Genomic DNA, 18842 nt, shown 5'->3' on the forward strand with positions numbered 1-18842 from the left:
TTGCATTAAATACATTTATTTCAACCATCTTTGTACACAAAAATAGGTTCTCTTTCTAAGCCATTCACATGCAGCAAACGAAGTCCAAGCCAAGAAGCGCCTGCTTACCCTACGATGACGCAAAAAGGATAAAAGAATATTCACAAACATCACGGAGGGGGGTCCAATTAGAACGATCTCTCTTTACAGACGGGCTCATCCATGCACGGGGGTGGGTGAGGGGGGGTGTCAGCGGCCGAGGGACCCGCCGGGGCCTCCTAGGAGCCGGAGGTGTTGCTGCTGCTGGTGGCGAAGCGCTGGTGGAGGCTGTGCAGGAGGTGGTTGGGCAGGCAGTGCCAGGAGCTGGCCAGGACCTCCTTGAAGCACAGGACGGTCTCCAGGCAGAGTCTACAGGAAGAGGAGAGTCGGGGCACCGGGGGAAGACACAGGAAACCCCCACCCCCCAGAAGCTGCCTGCCAGAAGACCCCCAGCCCCCACCTCCACCGGCCTCAGGCTTCCACAAGCTCTGTTCACCGGCCAGTTGCTCCCACCCCCTCGTTTCTATCTTTTACGACATTTATGAGCTACCTTTCTACCTTGAGGCCCTCAAAGCGGCTCATGGCATAAACAAATAAAAGTGATACAACGCATGAAAGATGACCCTTCAATATCTCCATTGGGACTGCTGATAAAACCTGACTTAGTCCAGTGTAAAAGATAAAGGTAAAGGTGTTCCCTGTGCAAGCACCGAGTCATGTCTGACCCTTGGGGTGACTCCCTCCAGCGTTTTCATGGCAGACTCAATACGGGGTGGTTTGTCAGTGCCTTCCCCAGTCATTACCGTTTACCCCCCAGCAAGCAAGCTGGGTACTCATTTTACCGACCTCGGAAGGATGGAAGGCTGAGTCGACCTTGAGCCGACTGCTGGGATCGAACTCCCAGCCTCATGGGCAGAGCTTCAGACAGCATGTCGCTGCCTTACCACTCTGCGCCACAAGAGGCTCCACTGTAGTCCTAAATAAAACTGTCTGAGCTGCTTGCCAAAGACTGACAGGGAGGGGGCCAGGCACAGCTCCCTGGGGTGGGCCATCCATAATGAAGGGGGCACCACAGAAAAGTCCGTGTCTTGTGGGCCCACAAACCGAGCTTCTGTGCTTGGTGAGATGCTCAGGGGTCCTCCCACTGTGATTGCGACTCCCGGGTAGGAACACATGGCAAAGACAGAGACCCTTTCCCTAAGCCACAGAGACAGGCCGTTAAGGGATAAAACCAGCCCTTGAATTTGGCTCCGGAGCGGATTGGTAGCTGGTGTGATTCCTGTGGGCCTGACCAGCAGTCTAGCCCCAGGGACCATACTGGCCTGACTTGATCTTTTCACTCCCAGTTCTGCCCCTGTTTGTATTAGCTGGGCTTCATGGCAGGTTGGTGTGTGTGTGTGTGGGGGGGGGACGACGACAGGACTGAGCTTTGTAGAGCTCCTTCCTCTGCCTAGTCCCTGAAGGCTGCCACTTTTGGAAGAGGACTGTCTCAGCAGCCAGCACAAACTCCGCCGGCGAAGTTTCTCGCACCCAGAACCTGCTGCAAGTGGCCCAGTGTCACGAGATCGCTAAAGGGACCGACTCTCCTGGTGTTCAGCCCCCCTATCCTGGGGCTCCGTGGCAGAGGAGACGGCCCTCACCAGCTTCTCCATTTTAATCTTGTCTATTCGGACGTGCTGAATGTTTTTTTTCTTGGTAAGTACCTTACGAGAGATTTTGGCTGCACGGAAAACACCAGGATCTCATTACTGTGCGCCTGGAAAAGAGATTGCATGACGTTAGTGCTGGGGGAAACGGCTGCCCAATCACAGCTCTCCGGTGCTCTCCCTGTAGAGTCCCCAGGGCAAGAGACCAACGGAGGGGGATTGGCTGTGGCCAGCTTCAGTGCTCTCCCACCCGAGGACTAGCCGGGGCTGACCCAACTTCACTTCCCAGAACTAGTGAGAGTAGGCGAGCCTGGCCCATCCCGGTTAGGGCGGACTGACAGAACTAGGTTTGGCTCTGTCTACCCCTCTGCCCTGTTGCTGGCCCTCCAGAGGAACTGGCTGGCCCCTGAGTGAGACAGGAGGCTGGACTGGAGGGACCCCTGGTCTGACCCAGCAGGGCTCTCCTGATGTCCTTAGGAAGGCCTCGGCCTCTCTGCCCTGTTGCTGGCCCTCCAGAGGAACTGGCTGGCCCCTGAGTGAGACAGGAGGCTGGACTGGAGGGACCCCTGGTCTGACCCAGCACGGCTCTCCTGATGTCCTTAGGAAGGCCTCGGCCTCTCTGCCCTGTTGCTGGCCCTCCAGAGGAACTGGCTGGCCCCTGAGTGAGACAGGAGGCTGGACTGGAGGGACCCCTGGTCTGACCCAGCTGGGCTCTCCCGATGTCCTTAGGAAGGCCTCGGCCTCTCTACCCTGTTGCTGGCCCTCCAGAGGAACTGGCTGGCCCCTGAGTGAGACAGGAGGCTGGACTGGAGGGACCCCTGGTCTGACTCAGCAGGGCTCTCCTGATGTCCTTAGGAAGGCCTCGGCCTCCCTGTCCTGTTGCTGGCCCTCCAGAGGAACTGGCTGGCCCCTGAGTGAGACAGGAGGCTGGACTGGAGGGACCCCTGGTCTGACCCAGCAGGGCTCTCCTGATGTCCTTAGGAAGGCCTCGGCCTCTCTGCCCTGTTGCTGGCCCTCCAGAGGAACTGGCTGGCCCCTGAGTGAGACAGGAGGCTGGACTGGAGGGACCCCTGGTCTGACCCAGCTGGGCTCTCCCGATGTCCTTAGGAAGGCCTCGGCCTCTCTGCCCTGTTGCTGGCCCTCCAGAGGAACTGGCTGGCCCCTGAGTGAGACAGGAGGCTGGACTGGAGGGACCCCTGGTCTGACCCAGCTGGGCTCTCCCGATGTCCTTAGGAAGGCCTCGGCCTCTCTACCCTGTTGCTGGCCCTCCAGAGGAACTGGCTGGCCCCTGAGTGAGACAGGAGGCTGGACTGGAGGGACCCCTGGTCTGACCCAGCAGGGCTCTCCTGATGTCCTTAGGAAGGCCTCGGCCTCTCTGCCCTGTTGCTGGCCCTCCAGAGGAACTGGCTGGCCCCTGAGTGAGACAGGAGGCTGGACTGGAGGGACCCCTGGTCTGACCCAGCAGGGCTCTCCTGATGTCCTTAGGAAGGCCTCGGCCTCTCTGCCCTGTTGCTGGCCCTCCAGAGGAACTGGCTGGCCCCTGAGTGAGACAGGAGGCTGGACTGGAGGGACCCCTGGTCTGACCCAGCTGGGCTCTCCCGATGTCCTTAGGAAGGCCTCGGCCTCTCTACCCTGTTGCTGGCCCTCCAGAGGAACTGGCTGGCCCCTGAGTGAGACAGGAGGCTGGACTGGAGGGACCCCTGGTCTGACTCAGCAGGGCTCTCCTGATGTCCTTAGGAAGGCCTCGGCCTCCCTGTCCTGTTGCTGGCCCTCCAGAGGAACTGGCTGGCCCCTGTGTGAGGCAGGAGGGTGGACTGGAGGGACCCCTGGTCTGACTCAGCAGGGCTCTCCTGATGTCCTTAGGAAGGCCTCGGCCTCTCTGCCCTGTTGCTGGCCCTCCAGAGGAACTGGCTGGCCCCTGTGTGAGGCAGGAGGCTGGACTGGATGGACCCCTGGTCTGACCCAGCAGGGCTCTCCTGATGTCCTTAGGAAGGCCTCGGCCTCTCTGCCCTGTTGCTGGCCCTCCAGAGGAACTGGCTGGCCCCTGTGTGAGACAGGAGGCTGGACTGGATGGACCCCTGGTCTGACCCAGCAGGGCTCTCCTGATGTCCTTAGGAAGGCCTCGGCATCCCTGCCCTGTTGCTGGCCCTCCAGAGGAACTGGCTGGCCCCTGTGTGAGGCAGGAGGCTGGACTGGATGGGCCCTGGTCTGACCCAGCAGGGCTCTCCTGATGTCCTTAGGAAGGCCTCGGCCTCTCTGCCCTGTTGCTGGCCCTCCAGAGGAACTGGCTGGCCCCTGTGTGAGACAGGAGGCTGGACTGGGTGGACCCCTGGTCTGATCCATCAGGGCTCTTCTGATGTCCTTAGGAAAGTCTCGGCCTCTCTGCCCTGTTGCTGGCCCTCCAGAGGAACTGGCTGGCCCCTGTGTGAGACAGGAGGCTGGACTGGATGGACCCCTGGTCTGACCCAGCAGGGCTCTCCTGATGTCCTTAGGAAGGCATCGGCCTCTCTGCCCTGTTGCTGGCCCTCCAGAGGAACTGGCTGGCCCCTGTGTGAGACAGGAGGCTGGACTTGATGGACCCCTGGTCTGACCCAGCAGGGCTCTCCTGATGTCCTTAGGAAGGCCTCGGCCTCTCTGCCCTGTTGCTGGCCCTCCAGAGGAACTGGCTGGCCCCTGCGTGAGACAGGAGGCTGGACTGGATGGACCCCTGGTCTGACCCAGCAGGGCTCTCCTGATGTCCTTAGGAAGGCCTCGGCCTCTCTGCCCTGTTGCTGGCCCTCCAGAGGAACTGGCTGGCCCCTGCGTGAGACAGGAGGCTGGACTTGATGGACCCCTGGTCTGACCCAGCAGGGCTCTTCTGGGGTCCTTAGGAAGGCCTCGGCCTCTCTGCCCTGTTGCTGGCCCTCCAGAGGAACTGGCTGCCCCCTGTGTGAGACAGGAGGCTGGATTGGAGGGACCCCTGGTCTGACCCAGCAGGGCTCTCCTGATGTCCTTAGGAAGGCCTCGGCCTCTCTGCCCTGTTGCTGGCATCCAGAAGAACTGGCTGGCCTCTGTGTGAGACAGGAGGCTGGACTAGATGGACCCCTGGTCTGACCCAGCAGGGCTCTCCTGGTGTCCTTAGGAAGGCCTCGGCCTCTCTGCCCTGTTGCTGGCCCTCCAGAGGAACTGGCTGGCCCCTGTGTGAGACAGGAGGCTGGACTAGGTGGATCCCTGGTCTGACCCAACAGAGCTCTCCTGATGTCCTTAGGAAGGCCTCGGCCTCTCTGCCCTGTTGCTCGCCCTCCAAAGGAACTGGCTGTGTGAGACAAGATACTGGGCAAGGTGGACCTTCAATGGTCTAATCCAGCAGGACTTTCTTTCTTTTCTTGGATGCTTTAGGATGCTTAGGGCAGATCTTGCGTTAAGCAGGGGGTTGGACTAGATGGCCTGTATGGCCCCTTCCAACTCTATGGTTCTATGATTCTATGACCCCTGGTCTGACCCAGCAGGGCTCTCCTGATGTCCTTAGGAAGGCCTCGGCCTCTCTGCCCTGTTGCTGGCCCTCCAGAGGAACTGGCTGGCCCCTGTGTGAGACAGGAGGCTGGACTGGAGGGACCCCTGGTCTGATCCAGCAGGGCTCTCCTGATATCCTTCGGAAGGCCTCGGCCTCTCTGCCCTGTTGCTGGCCCTGCAGAGGAACTTGCTGGCCCCTGTGTGAGACAGGAGGCTGGACTGGATGGACCCTGGTCTGACCCAGCAGGGCTCTCCTGATGTCTTTAGGAAGGCCTCGGCCTCTCTGCCCTGTTGCTGGCCCTCCAGAGGAACTGGCTGGCCCCTGTGTGAGACAGGAGGCTGGACCGGATGGACCCCTGGTCTGACCCAGCAGGGCTCCTCTGATGCTCTTAGGAAGGCCTCAGCCTCCCTGCCCTGTTGCTGGCTTGGCCACCAACTGAGACCAGATACCCCATTACACAGACCACTGGCCTGATCCAGCAGGGCTCTTCCGATGTTCTTACCATGGCTCCTCCCCCCTGCTTGTGGACAGCTGCTCCCTGTGGTGCATCCATGGAAGTTGCCAGAGAAGTGAATGTTTCTGTGCCACAGCTGACCAGGGGCCGTTCTTGCACTCCCCACCCTTTCCCAAGGGAGAAACCAGTGACACACACCTCAGGCACTCTTAAACACAACAAAACTTACGGCTTTGTGATGGGCGAGTAAATTGTTGGCACAGCCCCCGAAGACGATCACCTCCCCTTCTTTGCTGGCACAGGCTGTATGCCAAAGCCTGAAACGGGAGCCACAAACCAAGGGCCAGCATTAAATCTCGAGACGGCAGAGATGCCGAGAGACACATTTGGCTGAGATTCTGGGGGTGACGAGAAAGCAAGAGCCGGAGTCCCCAACATGGTGCCCACCCATTGAGTGGTTGGGGCCAGCTGAGGTTCTTGCTCAGGAGGACATTTGGTGGGCTACGCAGGAAACATTCCAGGAACAGCTGCTGCCCCGGAGTTTCATTCTCCCTCATGCCCCTTTCCCAGGACATTTTTTTAGAATTACCCCAATTCTGCCCCACATGGGCCTTCCTTTCGCTGTGGGGCTTCCCTTCCCGCAGGAGACATGCCGTGGCTGCACCCACCGCCCTGGGGCAGAATTCCAATGGTGCCCAAAGGCTTAAAAACATAGAGGGATCAATTCCCCTTCCCAAGAGTATACATTAATGTAGACCAGAAAATAAGGAGCCACACCAGACACGGAGTACGGAAAAACAGGGCCAGGACTAATGGTGCAAAATGGGTAGAATTTATTTTATAGAAGCTTAAGAGGGGGAAGGGGCCATCAAGGCCCTCTACTCCCCTGCTCAGTGCAGGAGCAGCCTCCAGCATCCAGGAGAAGGATCTGTCCAGCCTCTGCTTGAAGACGGCCAGTGAGGGGGAGCTCCCCACCTCCTGAGGCAGCCCCTTCCACTGCTGAACTAGACTCCTAGAATCCTAGAGTGGGAAGGGCCATAGAGGCCATCTAGTCCCACCCCCTGCTCAGGGCAGGATCAGCCTCCAGCATCCAGGAGAAGGATCTGTCCAGCCGCTGCTTGAAGACGGCCAGTGAGGGGGAGCTCCCCACCTCCTGAGGCAGCCCCTTCCACTGCTGAACTAGACTCCTAGAATCCTAGAGTGGGAAGGGGCCATGCAGGCCATCTAGTCCCACCCTCTGCTCAGTGCAGGATCAGCCTCCAGCATCCAGGAGAAGGATCTGTCCAGCCGCTGCTTGAAGACCGCCAGTGAGGGGGAGCTCCCCACCTCCTTAGGCAGCCCCTTCCACTGTTGGCCTATTTCAACTGAAATTTTCCCCCTGATATCTAGGCAGTACTGTTCTGCATGCATAGGCATTCCCACAGGTCCTGTTCTCTACTGCCAACAGGAACCCTTCCCTGCCCTCCAAAAGCCAGCGGCAATCATGTCCCCTCTCAACCTCCTCTTCTCCAGCTGAACATCACCCCCTCGTCCCGCACCCTTTCCTTGTAGGGCTTGCTTCCCTGGCCCAGTTCATTCTTATCCCTCTCCATTCAGTCCACCTTCTTTTAGAAGTGAGGCCTCCAGAATGGCACACAAGACTCAAGTTGGAGTCTGACCCGTGGGTTATGCAGTGGGACTAGGACATCTTGTGATTTTGATGTGAGGCCTTCTTTACTGCAGCATCAGCCTGTCTGCTCATATTTCGCTTGCAGTCCACAAGGACCCCAAGATCACGTTCACACACACCCCTGCCCAGAATTGTGTCTCCATCAGCTTTTCATGAACTGGCACGGCTGCCTGCCCTGAGTGCCTTCCGATGCCAAGTAATGGTTTATGCAGCACTCCTTACCGGGGCTTCTCTGTGTAGTTGTGCTGGAATTGTGTCCACTTGTTTTGACTGATGCAATAAATCCAGGCGTCACCTGAAAGAAGCAGAGGAGATGTCTGGAGCTGGAAGGCCTTTCTCCTTGACGCCAGAAGGAGCGGGGCTCCGATCTAGTTGGGCAGAGATATTCCGAAGCCAATTTGAGTCGCATCTCACTTGTTTGGCTATCCAGAGAACTAAGCTGTGACCCACAGAAGGCCCTCCCCTGCTACAAACGTGGTCCTTCTGGAAGGGGCTCCTGGACTCTGAAGAAGTGAGCCGTGACGGGTGATAGCTCCTTCCCTGCCACGAATTCTGTTAGTCTTTCAGGTGCTCCTGAATTCCGGCTCTTTGCTGCTACTACAGACAGACTAAGACTTTGCCCACTGGGACCTCTTAGCCGAACGGCAGGATTTTTTTTTTGGGTTTGCTGTCGAGTCACAGCGGACGTATGCCGCCCCCGGTGGGTTTTTCAAGGCAAGAGATGTTCAGAGCTGGTTTGCCACTGCCTGCCTCTGCATGGCAATCCAGGGCTTCCTTGGCCTTTTCCCACCCAAGTAGCAGCCAGGGCTGACCCTGCTTAGCTTCTGAGATCCGATCAGTCCCGGTCGGGGCAAATGATCAGGGAAACCCCCTTATTTCCGATGTGGCTACGAACAAGCTGCCCACACCTGGATAGTCCCAGGAAGGCCCATCCCGTCAGGTCTTGGAAGCTGAGCACGGCCAACTGGCTAGGATGTGGCTGAGAGACCTCCAAGGATGTGGGTGGGGGGCATGACCGAGGCAGGCAATGGGAAAGCGCCTCCAAGCATCCCTTGCCCAGGTGTCAGGCAGTTCTGGTGATGCTACACGCACCCCATGATGAGGGAAGAACAATTCTAATAAGCCACTCCTGCTGTGCTGTTTCATGCGCTGGATTTGCCACTTGAAAATCAGAATCAAAACCGCTACTTCAGAGGAATGTGTGTGTGTGTGTGTCCCTGGGAAGAGTGGCACAGCGGTCTCCCCTGCCCCTGGAGCAAGTGTGGCTGCCAATCACGCCAAGAGCCCCTTCCCCTGCGATCCAGCCAGTGGGAGGGCCCTCCTTTGGCTTCGGAGAAGTACTTACTCAGCGGCTGCTTGTCGGTGGTGAAGCCGCCAAAGAGGAAGAGGTGGTCCGACGACACCGGCGTCAAGGAGTGCCAGGAGCGGCCGATGGGACACGCCCCGTGGGAGACACTAGAAACGGGGGGAAGCCGAGTCAACATGGTGGCAGGGAGTACGAGGGGAGGGGCTTGGTGAGCCCAGGTGCCCCCCTCCCCTCGCCCCCCCCCCAGCAAGTCATGCTCTTGGCTGGGAAACCACGAAGAGGTTCTCCTCCAGACACGAGTTCTCGAACTCGGCACTCCTGTCCAGCCTCGGAGCATCCTGGGTTTTAGCAGGGGCAAGGTAAAGGGGCAGGGGAGATGGGGGGGGGAGGCTCAGCCGCTGCTCTAGCAAGGCTGCAGGTGGAATCAACAGAGCTGATGCTGGCTGGTGCGGAATTGGACCCTCAGCCCATCTGGGCCAGCACTGTCTACTGCAGGGATTCCCAACGAGGGTCCACAGACTCCTGGGGGTCCATGGGGGCTCCAGAGGGGCTCCACCTCCTGCCTTAATGGACTTGGTTACAAGGTAGGAACCCGGCCACTTCCGAGAATGAGTGAGTGAGCTCCCTCGTGGTTTCTGTGCCTGGGAGAGGGTAGAGCCTGCACGCCCGCTTCTGCCTTAAACCGCTGCCCGTCTCTCTCCCCTCCCAGTCCTCCTCCGGCCTGCCTGTTAATACGGGTGCTGATGTCACTTCAAGTGGCATGTCACATGTCCATCTGACATCACTTCCAGGGCTCCTCGGAGCCTCAGATATTATTTCAGGGGCTCCCCCACAGTCGAAAGGTTGGGACTGGCTGGTGGGCAGCGGATCTCGAGGCTCTCAGCTTGAGGACCTCCTACCAGTTCCTTTTAAGTGGAGATGCCGGGAATTGAACCGGGGACTTTTTGCATGCCACAGAGACGCTCTACCTCTGAGCCACACACATGAAAAGCCTCGGTCCGTTAAAAGGTGAGGATTCTCTACTCAGACTGGCAGCAGCTCAGAAGGAGGCCTTTCGGGTCACCTTCTGCCTCGCCCTTTAGCTGGTATTCCTGTGGCCTGGATCTGGGACCCAGCAGAGGGCGTTCTGCTGAGCGACAAGGAGGAAGGCAAGACCCTCGAGAGGGAACGCAGGAATATTCCATTCCCAAGGGCAGCCATAAAGCTGGGAGGGCCCGGCCCGTACTCACATCTCCTGCCAACTCCACGTGTCCAGGTTGAGAGAGTAGAGATCGTTCATCCGAGAGTCCTGACGCGAAAGAGAGAGAGAGAAGCGGTCTTAAAGCAGCCGGCCCCACTGAGGCAGCCCCCTTCCCGCTCCGGCCCTTCTGCTCACTCGGTATCTGCCCCCAAAGACGTAGCCGCGGTTCCCAATTGTGGCGCAGGCGTGGGCGGCCCGGGGGGAGGGCGATTTGCCCTGCAGGGAGAAAATCAGGAAGCGTCATTCAGAAAGCGTGCAGCGGCTTGCAAAAGTATCCACCCCCCACCTCATCCCCCAAATGCGATGCTTTGCAGAGGTGCCGAGCAGGAATCTCAGGGCTCTCTCTCAGCTTCACCTCCCGCACAGGGAGCCTCCCCTCCCCTCCCCTCCCCTCCCCTCCCCATGCTTTTACCGTGTTTATCGTATTTGGAATGTCCTTTCAATGGGGGTTTTTATGGAGGACTTTGTGACCAGCCACAAGCCATTGGAATGGGAGTGGCGGGATATAAATCACATAATAAATATCCCTAAAAATGGCTGCCACAGATTACCTGCAGTCACAGTGGGGATCCTTGTGTGATAGTGGCTGTCACTGCCAAGCCATGTTTTTAAAAACTTGCAGAGCCAATCAGAAGCCTTTCTGGGGAAAAGCCCAACCCCCCCTTTCTAAAAATACTTCACCTGTGCCAGAAAAGGTGTCAGCAGGTACACAGGCGCTCCCAAGCACCACGCAGGGTGAGGAGGGGCCTCTGAGCTCCCCCTCCACGCACTGTGTGGACTGTGAATGACGGCCTTCTGCAGAGAGGGGGCCGGGAGAGCGAAGGAGAAAGAGAAAGGGCCTTACGGTGGTCACGGGCTGGCTCCACGTAAACGTCTCCGTGTCCAGCACGTGGACGTGGTCGTTCCACCCTCGGGGAAGACCTGAATTCTTTCGGCAGGAACAGAGAGGCTGTTAGAAGTCGCCCGAGGCCTTCGCGGCCCGGGGGCCGACGACCCCCTTTTTACGGAACAGCTGTTGCATGTTCAAAAGACACGGGCGTTCTCAGCAGGCCTGTGGCCTTCCAAGGCTGAGGGAGTTCTGGGGTGGGAGAAGCGGAACTTACCCAGAAAGAGGTCTCATCAAACTCGAACGTTCCGATTTGCTTCCCTTCGGGGCAGTACCCGTAGCCACCAAAGAATATCAGCCTGGCCAAAGGAAGGGGTGGGAGGTTAGCCAAGGAAAAAGCTGACATCTTAGTGAAATACACCAAGCGAGGGTTTGCTCTGCAGAGGGGGAAGGGCTTGGGGGGGGGATACTCCCACTGAATGACAGGAACTACGATGGATACCTCTCTTCACCCATCTCCCCAGTGAGATAAATGTTCCCTCCAAAAATCAGTGGTGTTTCCCTCAGAGACAGAGTTATCCTGGGAGCGTGGCTTTCCTTGTTATAAAGATGAAACTTGCTGTCCCAACCCTGTCTTTCAAAAATCTTTTCAGCTTTATTCAGCCCTGGAAGCTTCTGGGAAGAGATGCCTTTTCCTTTTTGAGGACAGCCTCTGTCAAAATGGCACTGAAGCGATTTTTCAAACAGAAGATTTTATTTCCAATAGAGGGCATATTCATCCATTATGATCTTTGGCGGGGGGACCTTGCTGAAAGCACCGCAGACCCTCAGAATTGAAAGGGTCCCCACAGAGGCCATCTAGTCCAACACCGCCCTCCAGCTGTTCTCAACCCAGGGGTCGCGACCCCTTGAAGGGTCGTGTGGCCCTTTCTTGGGGGTTGCAGCGGCTTTGGTTTGGCACTGGCCTCCTCCATGCCAGTTTGGTGTCGTGGTTAGGAGTGCGGACTTCTGATCTGGCATGCCAGGTTCAATTCTGCGCTCCCCCACATGCAACCAGCTGGGTGACCTTGGGCTAGTCACAGCACTGATAAAACTGTTCTGACCGAGCAGTGATATCAGAGACTCATTGGGGTAGAGAAAAGTGGCATCTAAGAACCAACTCTTCTTCTTCTTCAGTAATCTCAGGGCTCTCTCAGCCTCACCCAACTCACAGGGTGTCTGCTGTGGGGAGAGGAAAGGGAAGGTGATTGGAAGCCGCTTTGAGCCTCCTTAGGGTAGGGAAAAGCGGCATATAAGAACCAACTCTTCTTCTTCTTCAGTAATCTCAGGGCTCTCTCAGCCTCCCCTCCCTCACAGGGTGTCTGTTGTGGGGAGAGGAAGGGAAGGCGATTGGAAGCCGCTTTGAGACTCCTTTGGGTAGAGAAAAGCGGCATAAAAGAACAAACTCTTCTTCTTCTTCAGTAATCTCAGGACTCTCTCAGCCCCCCCTCCCTCACAGGGTGTCTGTTGTGGGGAGAGGAAAGGGAAGGCGACTGTAAGACGCTTTGAGCCTCCTTCGGGCAGGGAAAAGTGGCAGATAAGAACCAACTCTTCTTCTTCTTCTCAGAGCTCACCTGTGTGCAGGGCCACGGCTGCCTGCTGCACTTTATCAAAAGGAGATGGCCAATCCCGCAATCAGTTCTACGCCAAGGAAGCACTGCCTGGATCGGCCCGGCTTTTGTTCTGGCCGACTTACTTGTTTTCGTACACCCAAACGCCAAGCTTGTCCTTGGAGGACGGAGGCGCCCCCTGGCACTCCACGCGGACCCACTGCAGGAGTTTCTCGTTCACTTGGGAATTCAGCATGTAGAACTGCGAGGGAGGGAAGGGGAGAGGCAGGGTCGGAACACAAAGACTCTCCTAGAGAAACGCGGCTCAAACCGGATGCTGGAAAGCCGGGTCGTGATTCATTCGCAGCGTGGTGCGAGAGCCAGTGCTGTGGAGGGGTTACGAGGGTGGGCACCAGGGACCATGACTGCTCATCCAATTTGCACGGAGAGAGCGTAGGGCACGTTTGTGGGAAATCTTTTGCAACGCCCCACCGTTGTTTCTGACCCAGCCGAGCTCTTCTTAATGTGAGGGTGGCTCAAACGGTGCATTTCCCCCCTCGTCGAGCGACTGACCATATTAGTGTTGCCGCGTTCATGATGTCCTCCAAACAGGTACAACACTCTGTCCACGCAAATGGCACAGCTGCCCGACATGGAAGGGGGAACGTCTCCGGCTGTCCGGTGCTTTGTCCTGGTAAGACAGAGTCAGAAAGGCTCTTGGGTAGACAACATCCTTTTGAGGGCTTCCCTGCCGTTTCCAATAAGCACTGGGATCCAGAGACCGCGCAGCACGACTGCCGCCCCAAAAGTCAAGTCACACTCTCCCAAAGCATGCCTGGAAGAGACTTTTTCGGATAACCAGAACTTTCTGGACCAGTTTCAGTGTGACAGTGGCAAAGCAAGATCACTAAACCCGGGAGACTGCAGCTCCACAGCTTCTGCCCCGCACGAAACAGCACACACGTGAGCGTTTTAGGTGCCTGCCGCAGAGGGCAGCCCACCTCAAAGACCCCACAACGAAGCGCTCCTGCCTCACCAGCATCGTGTTGAAATCCAGTCGCACATCAACAGGGAAGGATTCATTGGATGTTACCTGCCTTGAGCTGGCTGGAGAATGTGGGGTGCAAATTAAAACTGACCCACAATAGAGGCTGTAGAAAGGGGAGCACTGAATGCTTTTCTGCTTGTGCAGGGCAGCAATTTCCAAATTTGTTGCAAAATGGAGTCCCAATTTTAAAAATTATTCTGCTCTTATCTGGGATCTAGTTGTGGTTATGCCTGTTCCCCTCCCCTTGGTCTGCAAATAATTATCTATCTAGATACCCAGAGAAGTAGAAAAGATCAAGTCTTCATGCGTCAGCTCTCTCTGTCTCTGTCTCTGTCCATCTCTTTATCCCTCTATCTCTGTCTTTCTATCCATCCATCCAATTCAGGCTTTCTTAATAGCCCTGAATGGGTGGGAGTTACTTTTTTAAATATATATTTAAATCTGTCAAACGTTTTCCAGTAATATGACATATATGGTCATGTCGACCTGTTCCCTCGCTTCCCAAAATGGCCAGTGATGGCTCTAGGGGTGGTGGGGAGGGAAGGGTCCCCAGGTGGGCATGCACACAGCTCTGCTTCCCAACTATAATCCCCATGATTTGTTTTTATTTATTTAATTAATTTAGATTTTTATATTGCCCTTCCCTACGTCTCTGGGCGGTTTACATAAAACATTTTAGAACATTTACATAGAAATGTAAATAGAAATGATCACACCACTTATGGGCTTTCTCGAAGCCTGACAAATGATTAAGGGGCTTCTCAACAGTAAAACAAAATTGATAAAGGCTGATCCTATTCACCCTTCTATTTATCATCTATCAAGTCTGAGCTCTTCCTAGCCAGATTAGTGTAGATCTCTTCCATGGCTGGTCTTGTGGAGACTCCTGAGCATTAAGAATTTAAGGCACCACATTTGGATACCAGGGCAGTGAACGGCAAAAGCCCCCTGAGCAGCCACTCGCTGCATACATACATTCTCTCGGGTAGCCTACCATCTTCCGGTTTCCATGTTGTAATTCCAGATCTCATCTCTAGGCAGGTAGAAGTCATTAAATCCTCTCATCTGGGAATTCTGCAGCAGGTGGAAAAGGGGGGGGGAGTCACATCACCTCAGAGATCATGGCTTTAAAATATCCCGGTCTTCTGCTTCATGCCGGGAGCTCAAAGGAGCTCGAGTTATACACAGCCATTCGTTTTTTTTAAAGCATGCCAATACCGGTTGAAAATCTTGGGATGCTTCAGGGAACTGCTGCACTTCTATTTGTTTCACCCAGATCCCCAATTTTCTGCCCAATTGTTATTTTTTAAATCATTTAAGGCTTTATGTGGCCTGGGACCCATGTACCTGAGGGACTGCCTCTCCGAGTAGGCCACCCAAAAAACTCTCTGCTCAGCAGGTTCCAACTTGCAGTCGCTTGGCCTCAACCACAGCCAGGCTCCAGCCGGGTGGAATGAGCCACTGGCAGAGATGTGGGCTCTTGTGGAACTCCCCACATTCCGAAGGGCCTGTAAAATGGCACTCTTTCCCCAGGCATTGGGGTGAGGCCAAGGACCCCTCCTCCCACCATCCCACACCTGGTTAACACTAGTACAACATCTGCTTAGTCTCCAGGTACTAGGGGGAGACCGGAGGGAGAGTTTTTAACTTCTTAGTTAAAACGTTTCTAGAAGCATCTTCTGGAATGATTCTGTAAGGAATTCATAAAGGGCAGTCCTAGGCCTCTCTAGAATGGATTTCATTATGAGGCAGTTCTTCTATCTTGCAAAAGCACACAGGCCAAGATGCTCAGACTGGCTGCAGAGTCCAGAGCAGAATCCGTGTAAGATCATGGGGCCTTCTGGAAGAGGCACGAACACAAGAAGCTGCCTTATGCTGAACCTGCCCCTCAGTCCATTGAGGTCAGTATTTCCTACTCAGACTGGCAGCTGCTCTCCAGGGTCTCTGGCTGAGGTCTTCCCCATCACCGCCTGCCTGGTCCTTTCCACTGGAGATGCTAGGGATTAAATCTGGGACCTTCTTTGTGCCAAGCAGATGTTCTGCCGCTGAGCCATGGCCCTTTCCCAAGACTAGGCATGTTGCTGTCCCAAGAAAAGGTATCCAGCCAGCCTCCTCCTCCTTCTCCTCCTCAATCCTCCACTGGTGATCCCTTTTGGATCTTTTCCAGGCCTCTGCTCTGTGGGCTTGGGGAATGAACAAACTGCTTCCTCTGTGTGCATTTCAACTGGAGAGGAGTCTGAGAAAGGCCTCTTACCTTATATCCGCCCCACACGAACATGAACTGGCCATCAGTGACTGCCACGTGACCGCTACGTTCAGCAGGGCTGTTGTTCTCCAGCTGGTCAAATGTCTCCTCCTCTGGGGCAGGGAGATCCTCGTCCGCTTGCAAGTCTTCATTGTCATCTGCCATGCCAAAGGTGTAGCCTTGTACTTTCGAGACAAAGAAGGGTAAGATGGTGATGATCCAGCTAGCACAGAGAAGCCCTTCCTTAGAATCAGCCCTTCCTTAGAATCATAGAGCTGGAAAGGGCCACACTTTCTATAGAGCTGGAAAGGGCCACCTAGTCCAACCTCCTGCTCAGTGCAGGATCAGCCTAAAGCATCCCTGACAAGTGTTTGTCCAGCCACTGCCTTAAGGCAGCCAGTGAGGGCAACACTCAATATCTCCCCAGGAAGCCAATTCCACTGCAGAAGTACTCTGACCATAAAGATTTTTTCCCTAATATTCAGCCAGGATCTTTCCACCCATAACCTAAAGCTGTTATCGTAAACCTTAAAAGAGAAGGGGAAGAGACAACCTGTCTATTGGAACGACCAAGCTTAAAAGGAAGGCCCAGACACCCAACAAGGCTCCTGTTAACTGTAGAAGGCTGAAAATCACAAGACGTGCACACTCTTTAAATGGAAAGTGTGAATAAAGCTCCTCACCCTACCTGCCAGAGCAGGGAAAACAAGATTCCTTCCACAGCTGCTTCACTCACATCCAAGTCCAACGCCTCATACACATCCTAATTGCTGTCCCAGAAAAGCCAACCCTGCAGCCTTGTGCCAGGGAAGGGGGAGGAGAGCACCACCTAAAGGAAAGAAGAGCTGCCTCTTGGCTATTTATTCCAATCCAGGGGATCTCTTGAGCTGCCCAAGGATTCCAAAGAGTTGGATCCGGTGGTTTCCCCTCAACCATAAGCCTAATGGCTTAAGAAAGCCAGTCTGCTGTAGTGGTTAAGAGTGTCAGACTAGTATCTGGGAGACCGAGGTTCAAATCCCCACATACCACAGAAGCTTGCTTCATGATCTCGGGGAAGACACAGCCTCTCAGCCAGTTTAGTGTAGTGGTTAGGAGTGCAGACTTCTAATCTGGCATGCCACGTTCGATTCTGCGCTCCCCCACATGCAACCAGCTGGGTGACCTTGGGCTCGCCACAACACTGATAAAACTGTTCTGACCGAGCAGTGATATCAGGGCTCTCTCAGCCTCCCCTCCCTCACAGGGTGTCTGTTGTGGGGAGAGAAATGGGAAGGCGACTGTAAGCCGCTTTGAGCCTCCTTCGGGTAGGGAAAAGCGGCATTTAAGAACCAACTCTTCTTCTTCTTCTTCTTCTTCTTCTTCAGCCTGACCCACCTCACAGGGTTGTTTGGAGGAGAGGAAAACAATGTAAACTGCTTTTGGGCCCCCATTGGGCCGTCATGTTGGTATTTTAAAGTCTTTTAGTGGAGATTTTAATGGGGTTAAGATTATTACTGAGTCTATTGTTACCCACCTCGAGCCTTATAGGGAGAGGCGGGAAATAAATAAATATAATAATAATAATTTAAAAATGCTGAACACAAATGAATCATTCCCTATTATCCCTCACTCCCAGTCACTACAGCTAACCTAATTTAAAATTTTTTTCTCTCTCGGGTTTGGGAGGGAGCAGCATAGAGCATCTGTTTGCCAAAAACACGCACACAGTAAACTGTTTCTCTGCTTCATCCCCTCAGGCTGGGAGAATGATCAAGTTTCCAAGAAAGGGAACTTCAAAACATCCCTCCCCCCCAGTCTTGCAGGTCTCTCAAGTGCTTCTGGATTCAAACCTAAACATCCTTCTGGAAAGCTGAGCAACTGGGCAGGTTCCCTCCTCCATTAACCCACCAGCCCATTTGGAAAGGTGTTGCAGGTGACAGGCTTAGCAGGCACTGAAAGACCCTGCAGAAGCATGCGATGCAAGCCCCCCCCCCCATGTTCCCTCCTTCTGAGCCAGCCTTTCTCAACTTTTTTACCATTGAGAACTCCCCCCCCCCCCAAAAAAAAAAACATTCTTCAAGCTCCGGAAGTGACACAATTGTGCAGGAAACAGTTGGGAAAGCATAGCAGTGGACGCGCCCACCCGGACCCTTCCCCTTTCCCCCCACCAGGCCCAATCACTGGCCATTGGGGGCGGCAGGTCAACATAACAATAAATGTTTAACAAATTTAAAAAATACATTAAAAATAATTGACTCCCACCTATTTGGGAAACCCTTCCAGAGCTGTCAAGAAACCCCAGGGTTTGAGAAAGCCCGCTCTAAGTAAACACAGAGCTCAGCCTTGCTAGAGGAGGAGGCAGGGGGAAAATGCACACTGCCTCAGGCTGTAGGGGGGAAGGAAACACATTTTTGAGTATCCTGGGGTTGACATCTCCAGAATGGACAATCCCTGGAAATTTGGGGTGGCGCCTGGGGAAGAAGCTCAGCATGGATGTGACCCCCCCCCACAATCAGCCATCTTATATAATGGAAACTGAGCTGTCATTCTGGGAGACCTCCAGGCCCCCCCTGGAGGGTGGCAACCCCAGGATACCCCCTTCTGGCGAGGGGAGCCCTGCCCCCCCTGCAAACAGGACCCTGGGCCTCGAGGCCCCCTTTCCCCTGGCAACTGAGGGGAACCTCTCAAATGTCCTCCTTTATCGTCCCCTCCCCTGCATATGTGGGGGGGCGGAGAACGAAGAGGATGAAGCCCCCCCCCAGGAAGGAAGCCGAAGAGGGACCCTCCCCTATGGCCGGGGGGGGTCTATGGGAGCACCCCCTCCCCCCACACACACACCTGTAGCGGAAGGAGGGACGGTTCCCCCCCCCATCCACTCACCTTAACCGAGCCTCTCAACTGTCAACATCCGCCGCCGGCCGGATATCCGGCTTGCCCGCGCTGTCACAGGCGGAAGTCCCGCCTCCTCCTAGAAAGATGGACGGCGCGGGGACGCGCTGGCCGGGGTGAGTCGGTCGTTGAGGGCTCGTGCGGCGTTCGGAAGGGCCGCCCGGCTCGAGAGCTGATTGGTGGGCGTGGCTGAGTGGCAGAGGGGGAAGGCGGGCAAAATGCTGCGCAGAGCTGGATTATGCAGGAAGGGTTCTCTGTGCAGGTACGGCGGCCGAAGTGGGGCTTTACAGGGGCCACGGACTACAATTCCCATGAGCCCTTCTGGCCACGCTGTGCAAAATGTTTCACACGGTTACTCAGAGAAATTAGGGACCTTGGGCAATGCAACTGTGCATGGCAGGGGTGGCTACACTGTGGCTCTCCAGATGTGCAGGGCCTCA

The 18842-nt window shown here is 55.5% G+C and overlaps 1 protein-coding gene across 1 annotated transcript; it reads right to left on the minus strand.

Moving 5' to 3' along the window:
* KLHDC2 (kelch domain containing 2) lies at window positions 1-18532 on the minus strand. Its single transcript, XM_077324132.1, has 14 exons — window positions 18394-18532; window positions 15544-15719; window positions 14284-14363; window positions 12815-12932; window positions 12388-12503; window positions 10930-11011; window positions 10671-10754; window positions 9962-10042; window positions 9816-9874; window positions 8626-8735; window positions 7503-7575; window positions 5841-5928; window positions 1722-1774; window positions 1-387 (listed from the first exon to the last, which is right to left on the minus strand). The coding sequence occupies exons 2-14, from the start codon at window positions 15697-15699 to the stop codon at window positions 258-260; spliced, it is 1230 nt and encodes a 409-aa protein (XP_077180247.1). The 5' UTR covers window positions 15700-15719; window positions 18394-18532; the 3' UTR covers window positions 1-257.
* Window positions 18533-18842: the final 310 nt, after the last annotated feature.

This window comes from Paroedura picta, chromosome 2 (assembly GCF_049243985.1).
Source record: "Paroedura picta isolate Pp20150507F chromosome 2, Ppicta_v3.0, whole genome shotgun sequence".
Classification (NCBI taxonomy): Eukaryota; Metazoa; Chordata; class Lepidosauria; order Squamata; family Gekkonidae; genus Paroedura; species Paroedura picta.

Coding starts and splice junctions, on each gene's coding strand:
- KLHDC2 (XM_077324132.1), bottom strand. CDS start 15,699: ATGGCAGATGACAATGAAGACTTGCAAGCGGACGAGGATCTCCCTGCC. Junction 12,504..12,814: donor AACGCGGCAACACTAATATG/GTCAGTCGCTCG, acceptor CCTCCCTCGCAG/TTCTACATGCTGAATTCCCA. Junction 11,012..12,387: donor GTTTGGGTGTACGAAAACAA/GTAAGTCGGCCA, acceptor TCCTTTGGCCAG/GCTGATATTCTTTGGTGGCT.